Source organism: Prunus persica, chromosome G4, assembly GCF_000346465.2.
Source record: "Prunus persica cultivar Lovell chromosome G4, Prunus_persica_NCBIv2, whole genome shotgun sequence".
Taxonomy (NCBI): domain Eukaryota; kingdom Viridiplantae; phylum Streptophyta; class Magnoliopsida; order Rosales; family Rosaceae; genus Prunus; species Prunus persica.
This window is the reverse complement of record NC_034012.1, coordinates 9,863,708-9,875,864: the sequence shown is the minus strand read 5'-3', so window position 1 is coordinate 9,875,864 and position 12,157 is coordinate 9,863,708. Positions and strand designations below refer to the sequence as shown.

The 12,157-nt window shown below is 39.9% G+C and overlaps 1 protein-coding gene across 1 annotated transcript; it reads left to right on the top strand.

Annotated features, from left to right (window-relative positions):
• LOC109948605 (receptor-like protein 12) lies at positions 9,092 to 11,920 on the top strand. The gene has a single exon (XM_020562259.1). It carries the CDS (start codon positions 9,092 to 9,094, stop codon positions 11,918 to 11,920), a length of 2,829 nt encoding a protein of 942 aa, XP_020417848.1.

Sequence of the window (12,157 nt, the reverse complement as noted above, 5' to 3'; positions counted from 1 at the left end):
GTTAGAGCATGAAAAATAGCTGAGAAACCATACCTTACTCGAACGATTTGCTTGAGAAACGAAGGAGATCGAGGAGCTTGAAGTTTCGACTGAAAACCGGCGGTTTTCTGCATTTTCCGGCCAGCAACGGCCGCGTCGCCAGCGGGGAACGGTCGGGGAAGGAAGGAGGGGCGACGTCGGTTCGAACGCCACCGGTCCCGTGGCCGGTGGTGCCCTGTGGCGGCGCCGGCGCCTCTTGGAAGGCGACGGCAGCAACGGGAGAGAGAGAGGAGAGAGAGGTCGCGCGGGGGAGAGAGAGAGGGAGAGAGAGAGAGAAAAATCTGATTTTATAAAAAATCCCATTTCGAAATATTTACGGTTGTGCCACTGGACTTCTCTTGACCATATCTCTCTCGTTACAACTCCGATTCGAGCCCACTACGTGTCTATGAACTCGTCTCAGTACGACCTATCCAAAAATATAAGTCGCGGTCCCAAACTCTCTCCGGTTAAAAATATGACTAAAATATCCTTAAATAATTAAATAATTAAATAAGGGTAAAATTTGGGGTCGGGGTGTTACAAGACCTCTAACAATAGAAGGGAATGCAGAAGCAGATCTAGCTAGCCCAAAGGCCAATTGAAAGACCAGAAATCAAAACTAGGGAGGCCAAGGAAGCAAGCTTCCTTATTTTTTCTGCAGCAAGGAGATGAAGGTTTTGGGTTAGTCTGGAGAAATATGGTGGTTTCGAGAGATAAAGAAAGAAAAAGTGTTTTTGAATGGTTTGGGGGCTTTTTTGTTGGAAAAAGAGAGGTTTTTTTTTTTTTTTTGGGGTGGTCACAGTGGAAAAAGAAAGGTAAGTAGAAAAAAAAATTTGAATGAAATAGGAAGGTAAAAAGAAGAGAGAGAGAGAGAGAGAGAGAGAGAGAGAAAAGAAGAAGAAAAGGCTGGAAAAAAAAACTGAAAACATAAAAAGAGATAAATTAATAACATAATTATTTTTTAGTCCAACACAGCACCTAACATAGATCTTCACTATTTTTACAATCCAACTCTTTAGTCCGACACAGCACCAAACGTAGCTCAGTACTTAATCCAGCTTAGGCCAATCCAAACTAATCCAAGACAGTCCTAGAATTTAGTCCAGTCCATGACAGTCCGCCGTACCAAATGACCCCTAAGAGTCCTTTCTCTCTCCTCAAATTCAAAAGCTCTTAGAGGTCTCCCTATTTTAGGAGGTGGATAGGGAGCATGGTTGGAGTTGTACTTTTCTAATTCCTCCCTAAAATTTGTCTAAGGAGATGGTTAAGAGAGCTCATTGTGGATGCTCTAAACTTAACCAATTAAAGAAACCCAAAAATCTTCAGTACGACATAAGATATGTTGTCCATGTCACTCATGTTTTACCAGAGTTAGAGCATGCACAATGTGCTCCCTAAACCACCTCATTTGAAAAAATTTAGGGAGGGAATTGAAAAAATACAACTCCGATCATACTCCCTATCCATCTCCTAAAATAGGGAGACCTCTAGGAGCTCCTAAATATGAGGAGGGAGAAGTGACTCATAGTGGCTCCCTATAATTTAATGTTTCTTTGTTTTATGCATAGTTTAAACTTTTAATTAATGCTAACTGTTAGGCTTGAAAGTTCACAACACGTACGGGGGCGTGTTGAGAGTATTTGTCCCACATTGAAATGTTAAGGGATCTAGCCTGGGTTTATAAAAAGTTGGGCTACTCCCCCCATTGCCAATTGGTTTTGGGGTGGAACCTCAACTTCCTTCAAAATGCTAGTTTTCTTCAAAGTTTTACTCAGTTTCAAAATAAATCTGTCAAAATGAGTTTCATGGTAACGGAGTTTGTAGAAATTGGGGGATGTCTACAACTGCTTTGCAATAGTTCTGTCAATAGTGATTGTTTGAGTCTGACTGTCTGTTGGGTACATATAGTTCTCTGTGGCTGCTAGATGGCTAGATGCAGTTTTTCATTTGAAAGCCTTGAGGGACATTTGGAGCTGAGTATCGAGGAATGGCTCACGGAATTTGTGAATTATTGTGGATCAGAAGACTCTTGACAGAATTGGGTTTCAAGCCAGAAAAGCCAATGGAGTTGCATTGTGACAACAAGTCAGCTATCGATATTGCCCATAATCCAGTTCAATATGATCGAACCAAACATGTTGAGGTGGATAGACATTTTATCAAAGAAAAAATTGAGAAGAAGATCATACGCCTACCATGCGTAAAATCAGAAGATCAACTGGCAAATATCTTAACCAAAGCTGTTTGTTGAAGAGTATTTCATGACTCACTTACCAAGTTGGGCATTGGTAACATATATGCACCAACTTGAGGAGGAGTGTTAAAGTGAGTCTCCTAATTAATCAAGGAGATTTACTTCCTTGATTAATTAAGGGATTTACTTTCCTATTTTTATATAAGTGATAAATCATTGTACAATTAGGAGATACTTTTCTAATTCTTTACTATATATCTAATTCCTTGTAAAACCCTCATGTAAACTCATATAAATACCTCCTTATGGAGAAGAATAAAACTCAACCTAATACATTCAAACCATATTCATATTCTAGCACGAAGACTTGTGCAACGCATTAGTATTTTCATTGCTCCTGTGGCATTGGTCAATCTATTGCCACCAATTGAGAGGAAGGACAAGTATTTCAATGAAAGAATCTGAGGTTGTATTTGCCCCTCTAGATGATTTAAAGTCAATTGAATTGCTTTCAAGGACCGACATGAGTAAATGCTTATTGGAAACGTACCAGTAAAGTTATTGACTAAGTCTGGAAAAATCAAGCATGCGGATATCTCCTTCCAAGTTGTTGGATTGGATCCCAAGTGTAGTTCTACAAGGTTTGTGAAATTCATCAAAGATGGGGGGCAACGAACCTTGTAAATTGTTGAAATCAAGGGTCACAAATTTCAACTTGGAGAGCTTCCCAAAAATAATCAGTGAGAAATCACAGCAAAAAACACTAAAAAGATGCCCATCGGATGAATATTTTTCACTAACCTTGCTTGAGAGTGACATGGCCTGAGATATATGGGCATGTCTGCCACTACAATCGCTCTGAATTTTGGTTTGTTTGGGATGTGAAATTGGATGAGCTGGTGATGAACTGAAATGGGTCTGATGATCAGAGTCTGATCACTTGTTCTTGTCTTTAAGTTACTAAAGAAAGGAGAAGCACCGAGACTGAGAGAGAATAATTTCTTTGTATAATTGCTTTTTGGGTTTTGTTTAGATTGTTCAATTGATTAGTCCCTGGATGCAAACCTCACAGAAAATTGAGAAGTTGGCAAAAAACCACCACAGAAGGCAAATTATTGATATTGAAACCCCTATATTCGTCGAAGTGATATTCCCAGTAATGCCACCAGGAGATGACTTGATCTACTTAATTTGAAGTCCACAACGCCTTCAAAGTACTCTAAGTAAGGAATTGGCAAACAGCCATAACCATACAATACAAATTCTTCAAACCCCTTCTATAAATGTAGAACAGAGATTTCAACTAATGTAGCCAAAATTGTAAACCACATTAGGTCTAAAGCACGATGAGAGGACTGGACCTTCTAGCAGTTACTATCGACTACTGTAGGAGAAGCAGGAGAAGCAGAGCTGGTCAAGTCTTATCTTAACATTACATACATTGACATCTTATTCATGTTACACTGCAGGAGAAGCAGAACCTTCATAGCAAATCTTATTCTTCGCTCTTCATTCACAAGTCACTACCATCTGTCAACTACATGACCAAACAGATGAGCTTTAGAAAATGGTATATCAAGCCAAAGACGAAAGGCGTAAAAGATGACACACACGGAGTAAATTCATGGATATATGAAACCCCCATAATTATATTTAAGTCTATGCGACTCAACTGAACAACTTATACTGCAAGGGCATGCAGTCTTCAGTCTTCTTTCGTCCTGGCAACGTCAACAACTTTATAAACCATCCAACCAAAATTCGATTTGAACCAACTCATATTGTAATTTGTAACAAGAGACCTGATGAGAGAAGAAATTTTGATACAGTAAATGGTAAGGTAAATTCTCTCAACAATTTGAACCCAATGGATTCTCATTTTAATGGGTTCCATGATGGGTGGGACGATCTCAAATTAAACTTCGTCTCAAATCCGAGAACTTTTAGCCCAAAATCATATCCCCTATTGGATTTCATTGAACATGTAAGGGGAGATCTCACTATAGTTATCTTAATTGGTGCAATAAGATATTTTCCAAGCATCTTATCTACTATCATGGCTTCAGGTTAAGAGAATATTACAGAGGGAGTTGTGGAGGAACAGAGCTGCACAGGTAGAGGAAAAGAGTGAATAAGATTGTTGGGAAATATACAACAGTCCGATCTCTTGGACCACAGGAGTCTAAGAGATTTGTGGTCACTCACCGTTGGATGTAAATTCAACGGTTCACTCAATCTTGAACTCCTTTTAAGAAACTTTTTTGAACCATTAGATTAATATCCAACAGTGAGTGACCACAATCTCTTGGACTCCTGTGGTCCAAGAGATCAGGACTGTATACATGAAATCAAATTAAGTGCATCTTAAATGAATTATGAACCGTTGGATTGGGATAGATCTAAGAGCTAAAGATGTGTGTAAAAAAGTATGATTTTAGAGTGAGTGAACCGTTGAAATTACATCCAACAGTAAGTGACCACAAATCCCTTAGACCCCTGTCGTCCAAGAAATCAAGACTGTTAGAACCAAATAATAAAGTCAAATAATGATTAAATTAAATTAAAAAACTCTCCCCTCTCTCTCTCCCTCCTTCCCGCTCCACGTACACCCCCTCAACCTAGCCACCATTCCCTCCGCCACCTCGTTCACCCTCCTCCGCTCCCCTATATTACAAGGAAGAAGAGTTGCATAGCTTCTTCATTTTTTTTTGGACAAAAGAGTTGCATAGCTTACAGAAACGAAAATCCCAAGTTGAATTCCAATAACTTCTTTCAGAAGCTTCAAACTTTTTCTAGGCCTCCTCTCATTAACTGACAAGACCCGCCCCGGAATTCCTCGGAAACCAGGATGGACCCCGTCTTGTTATCGACATCACCCCGATGCCGAGCCCACATACTAAAAACTGAGACTTTCTACCAAAATTTTGGCAGAATCTCCCCTGTAAATTGAACAAACCCAACAAAATTCAACCTGCAAAATGTACATAGTAATCCCAACCAGCAGCATGCTTTGAACATACAACAATACATACTAAAATGGCCTCTGGCCTCACAAGTAAAACCTAACATGGGCAATAACAAAGTATCTACTGAATTTAGTTTACAAGGACAACTAGTTGAGTAAAAAGAAATTACTCAAAGTCTAATCTAGTGAAGTTCACAATTTGAGTCTCGAACACAGCTTGCAGCTCTCCTTGAGTGACTACTATCTTGGGGGTGCAAAATAGAAAACATATGAGTGGACAAAAACAAAGTTTGCATTTAAAAGCAACATAATAACCCTACCGTGTAAAAAATAATGCCCAAAGCATGCAAATTCATAACTCATATTTAATATTCAAAACCATTAATCTCTGAAAACCCTTTTAAAACCACAAACCACTCAATTCATAAACTTTATTCCCAAAATTATACTGCTCTTCCCAACCTACTACATATACTCTAATTGCTTTACACTCACACCTATAAATATATATATATACACACACTACCTAGGTACCGGGGAAACAATCCAACCGGGAGATTGTTTGGCTAGCTCGCAAGATTTTCAAAGTGTTATCCTGCGTCTAGGGATGAGCGGTCCAACCGGGGGACGAAACTTCATAGCTCACATGCCGGAAATACCAACGCCACGTGTAGCTCCAATACTAAGTCCTACGCACGTAGACTACATCATCACACACCGAAACTACCAACGCCATGTGTGATGATTCCAAACAATGTACATAATCTTCCCATACGCCGAAACTACCAATGCCACGTATAGGAAGTGTCTCACACGCCGGAACTACCAACGCCACGTGTGAGACTAATAATCAAGGGATGGTACTTACATAGTGTAATCATACATCTTCTCTCAACAACCCCTCATACTCAAATTCTTCCACAATCTAATCTCAACAACCCAAGTACTCCATACATATAGACAATATAGATAGAATTTCTCAAAAATCCATATAAACATACTCATAATACTCAAGTATATCAACACCCAAAATATATTGCCAAAGGTTATAAAAACATCAAATTCCTCAACCGAACACATAATATATCCCATATACCATTTAAAACATATGCATAAATCTTTCATCAATAAAACCATGCGTATGATTGAAAACAAAGTCCACTCACAAATAGTCCCAAGCTGCCCGACCCTGAAAGGGTCCCGCCTACTGTGTACGATCGATCAGAGCGCCTATGTCGGGATACGAACCCTTAATTAATATAAAATTACTTCGAAATGGAAATCACAAATTAGATACTTAAATCCCCAAGTTCCCAGTGCATGTACATTGAAAAAGGTATTCTAAGGCTCATCTAAGCGTTAGGAAATACGTCTCGAAAGTTTGATCAAGAAAGAACGGTTATCGTAAATCACAACTTTGAATTATTGAATCGGAACATTCGGGGCTCCGATTCACGATTCGCGAAATCCTACACGATTTGTAGGAGTGCCTAGATTTACATATTTTAATTTGAAAATGATCCAACGGTCAGAACCTATCAAACCCGGATAACGCACAATATGCGAAATCCGTTCAATAGTCAAACAATGTCCGAATCGAAATCTGAGCACACCTACACGCTCATGACAACAGAAGGATTACAACATGATAAAATGTGGCTTCACCACCCTTGCCCAAGCGCAGCCACACGCGCCGCCAGCGCGTGGGTGTGTAGAGTAATTTCTGAACCTACCCTAGATACTACTCAAGACAAGGATCAATTTATTCAACTACGGGGAGGTCCAATTTGGACGGCAACTAGCTGGAATTTCACTTTGAAATCCGGCCAAAACCTAGGTTTTCAAATCGGTTTCCCAAACTCAAAATCGATCCAATCCTATCTCATAGACAGCTACAGCTCAAAGAATAGATGAGATTCCATACCTTGATCACTGAAAATGGTTGCCGGAAGATGGAGAACGACGGTGGCAAAATCTCTATCAAAAATTGGCATGTTCTCAGGCTTATTCCCAAGGTTTGCGACGGTTCCCAGGGTGGAGATCAGTCGGAAGTGGAAGAGGAAAGTGGCCCGGTTGTCGATCGGGGTGGCCGGAAGTGGAGGTGGCGTGGGTTGTTCTGTTCAGATGAACAGTAACAGGGAGGGGGAAGTCGAGCAGAGGGAGAAAAGCTCGGGAGAGAGAGAGAAAGAGAAAGATAGAGAGAGAGAGAGAGAGAGAGAGAGAGAGAGAGAAGAAAAATCATATTTTTACCCAACTCTTTTCAAAATATTTACAAGTTTGCCACTGAACTTATTTTGATCGTCAAATCTTCATTACTCCGATTCAAGCCTATCGCGTGTCTACAGATTTATTTTAGCACGACCTACCCAAAAATACCACTCACTGCCCCAACGACATAAGAACTTCGAAGTTAAGCTAGTTGGGCCGAGAGCAATCTCAGAATGGGTGATCTACTGGGAAGTGCTCGTGAGTTCCCATAAACAAAACCGTGAGAGCAGAGAGGGGGGCCCAAAGCAGAAAATATCGTGCTATGGCGGATCCGATCCCAGGATGTGACAATTTGGTATCGGAGTCACTCTGCCGTGTGGTGCGAGTACGTCGACGAGGACATCAGACCCTTAAGGGGGGTGGATTGTAACATCCTACATCAACCAATGGAGAGGGGGTGATGTGCATTATATGTACATGCCCACCTCCATCTAGCACGAGGCCTTTTGGGAGCTCACTGTCTTCGGAGTCATAGGAACTTCAAAGTTAAGCGAGTTAGGGCTAGAGCAATCTCAGGATGGGTGACCCACTGGGAAGTGCTCGTGAGTTCCTAGAAACAAAACCGTGAAGGCAAAGAGGGGGACCTAAAGCAGACAATATCGTGCTAAGGCGGAGCTGATCTCGAGATGTGACATTAACAGCCACCAGATCTCAAACATAGGAGAATCTGACAAAAGCACCAGCGTCCAAGAGATCTTGATTTTAGGGAAATCTGGTTCGGTGAGTTTGTAATCTTCTGGAAGGGTTCGATGGGTATTATTATTACTGATTAGTTAAATTTTCTGTGAAGAAAAAACAACTGGTAGATTTGCATGACCTAGAAAAAAAAAAAAAAAAAAAAAAGAGAGAATAGAATGCTCCCGGGAGAGGTAAGCATAACCCAGAAACTAGTAGATTTGCATGTTGAATTTCCTTCGTGGGTTTTTTGGGATTGATAAAAGCAGGGTCTCTGCAATGCCCATTAATCGGAGGAATAACCCAAATGGGTACTTTCCCAAGAATGCTTGGAGCAATTGAAAGCCGTATGCTTATTTTTTGAAGTAAATTCACTGATGCACAAGGTCGGTGGTGGAGGACCAGACGGATGATACATCGGCGAAGATGCATTTAGAATTTGAGTCATTATGGATGGAGAGGGAGTCGGTCAGGAACAGGGGAGAGAGTTTTTTAATTTAATTTAATTATTTGGTTTTAAATACTTTAAAATTTTAAAAGTAAAAAAATTAACTAAAGTTATTTCATAGACAAATGTCAATTTTTTAAAAGGATGGTGATGGTACACATTGAGTGAGCAAAAATACTCCCAAATGGGCAGTGTGCCCGCTCAGAGGGTTGAATATTATTGCTCTACCAAGAAACTTTATTATAGTAGTTGCCTTCTTGTGAGGCAAACAACTTGGAATAAATGATTATCCTCCAATTTTGAATTTTCTTAGAAGAATCATCAACAAGAAAACAACTTTGAACATGAATAGGAGGTCAATATCCCATCACTTCAATATTGATCAAAATGTCAAATAATATTAAATTGTTACTTGACACGTGTACGCTATTGCTCAACCATTTGATCAGGCCAGTCTATAAATAGATAGCTCTCTAGCTTTAACTTTCATAGATGTGCAAACAAAAAATATCAAAACATTATGGGGATTCACCTGTCGATTCGCATGCTCTCGAAACTACTAGTTCTGTTGTTGTTTCATCTTGTGGTTGCAAACTTTGCAGACTCTTTGCAGCAGCTATCTTGCCATGCTGAGGAGAGCTCTGCCTTGCTGCAGTTCAAGGAGAGCTTTATTATTACTAACAAATCTGCTTCAAAGGTTTCATCATGGAAACCAGCTGGAGGAGGAAATAGCAGTTGTTGCTCGTGGGACGGCGTGGAGTGTGACGAGATAACAGGTCATGTTATTGGCCTTAATCTTAGCAGCAGTTATCTCTACGGCTCTTTGAACGCCAATAGTAGCCTGTTCAGCCTGGTGCATCTTCAACGGTTAAGCCTCTCTTACAATAATTTCAATTACTCTCAAATTCCATCTAGCATAAGAAATTTTCCAAGCCTCACTCATCTTGACCTCTCTGGCTCTTTCTTTTCTGGTCAAGTCCCGTCTGAAGTCTCACACTTGTCCCAGTTGACATACCTTAGTCTGTGTTGCAATGTTCTTGAAATTGAAACATCTCCTTCTTATGATCCTCCGCGATTGTTGAAACTTCAACCATCTGATTTGAGAAGTCTGGTTCAAAATTTAACTAGTCTAGAAACTCTTAGTCTTAGTTACATTAACATATCATCGATCATACCCATTTCCTTGACAAATTTATCATTTTTAACATCCCTTTTCCTCAGGAATTGTGATTTGTTTGGCGAATTTCCAGTGAAAATTTTCAATCTACAGAACTTAAAAGTTCTTAGTGTGAGATACAACCAAAATCTCGTTGGATATTTTCCTGAATTTAATCAAAGTAGTCCCCTCATCGAACTGAGAGTTGCTTCTACTGGGTTTTTTGGAACAATACCTTCATCAATTGAAAAGCTTAATTCATTGCAAGAGTTGGATGTGTATCAATGCAATTTTTCAAACTTTTTGGTTCCATCTGCACTTGGCAATCTTAGACAGCTCACTTATCTAGACATTTCAGCAAACAGATTTGGAGGTCCAATTCCTAATTCTTTGGCAAACCTTACCCAATTGACTTCGTTTTTCGTTTTTGGCAATTCTCTAACTGGTCCAATTCCATCATGGCTTGGTAACTTTAGCAAACTAGTTGAACTAAATTTTGCTGACAATCATTTGAATGGTTCAGTTCCCGCCTTATTTTCCAATCTCACCAATCTCAAGGTCCTTTATTTAGGTAACAACAGCCTGAGCGGTGTAGTGGAGTTCCAAATGTTTCAGAAGCTACAAAATCTTAAAGAACTCGGATTGGCTAGTAACAATTTGGAATTTGTTACTGAACGATTTCCAAATGTTATGGATGCAACTGTTCCACAGTTCAGGATTCTGTATTTGCATTCATGCAATTTAAAAGAGTTCCCATATTTCTTAAGAAATCAGACAAAGTTAGAACGGTTGGAAATGCGTGGAAACAACATCCATGGCGAAGTACCAAACTGGCTGTGGAACATAAGCAAGGAAACTCTGACTTTAGTGGACATTACTGATAACTTCCTTTCGGGCGAACTTCCAGTTGTCATTCCCTGGGTTAACATGCTCTGCTTGAGGCTTTCAAACAACAGTTTTCGTGGACCACTACCAATCCCTCCACCATCCTTGCTAGAATATGGAGCCACTAACAACAAATTTACTGGAGAAATTTCACCATTGCTTTGCAATATGAATTCTCTTTTGTACCTTGATGTGTCGAAAAATAACTTGAGTGGCACACTTCCTCAATGTCTTGGAAACTTTAGTGATGGTCTAATGCTTTTACTTCTTGGAAGCAACTCTTTTCATGGAATGATGCCTCAATCATTCAACAACAGAAGCAATTTGAGGATGATTGATGTTAGTCATAACCAATTGCAGGGGCAATTACCGAGGGCACTGGCGAATTGTGTGATGCTTGAGTATCTGGTTCTGTCAAACAATCAATTCAGTGATGTTTTTCCCATTTGGCTGGGGACTCTTCCAGAGTTAAAACTTTTGGCAATGCGCCATAATGGGTTTAATGGTGTGATAGGAGACACTAGAACGAATATTGACTTCCCCAAGTTACGCATTCTTGATTTGTCATACAACAATTTCAAAGGTGAGATTCCACCTTTGTTTCCAGATATTGCTGTGAACATGTCAACATACATGCAGGCAGAAGTACACTATGTCGTCACTACTATTTATGTTACACGGAGTGTTGCTTACTCAATCACAATAGCAATTAAGGGTCTGGAGTTGTACTATTCAAAGATTCAAGAAGGCATTGCAGCCATTGATTTCTCAAGCAACAAATTTGAAGGGAAGATTCCAGAGTTCATTGGGAACCTTACAGAGCTTTGCTCACTCAATATTTCCAACAACATTCTCACTGGTTCAATTCCATCATCGTTGGGTAACTTAAGGAAGCTTGAATCGTTGGACCTTTCACAAAACAAGCTCTCAGGGCAGATCCCCCAACAACTAACGCGGCTTACATTCCTTGGGACCTTTGATGTGTCTCACAACAATCTCACAGGTCCTATACCGCAAGGTACCCAACTTACTTCCTTAAATAGCACTTCATATGAGGGAAATCTTGGATTGTGTGGAGATCCATTACCAAACAAATGCAGAGAGGCCCCTCAACGGCCACCTTCAACTGAAGAAGATAATGGTTCAGGCTCAACTGGAATGGTTGAATTTGATTTGAAATTTGTTTTGGCTGGAATTGGAAGTGGGTTTGTAGTGGGTGTTGTTCTCGCGGATTTCATGATCACAAGAAGGCAGGAATTGTTTCTTAAGGTTGTTGGAATGGTGAGGCTAATGATATGGAAAAGGTAGAACGGGGGATGCAAATGTGTAGTTTGTTGTAAGGTCATGCGTTTGGAGTTGTTTTCTTGTTTTTGCTTCTCTTTCAATGTAACGTTGCTCTATCTTCGTAGTTGTACTTGTGGTTATGCTATATCCAAATAAAGGTTTTAGACTGTTGCATGTATTTCGGTATTTGGATTCTCTGCATTCATAATGTTTGCAAATTTCTGTGTGTATAAAATGATGTTAATCATTAATTGAGCACAA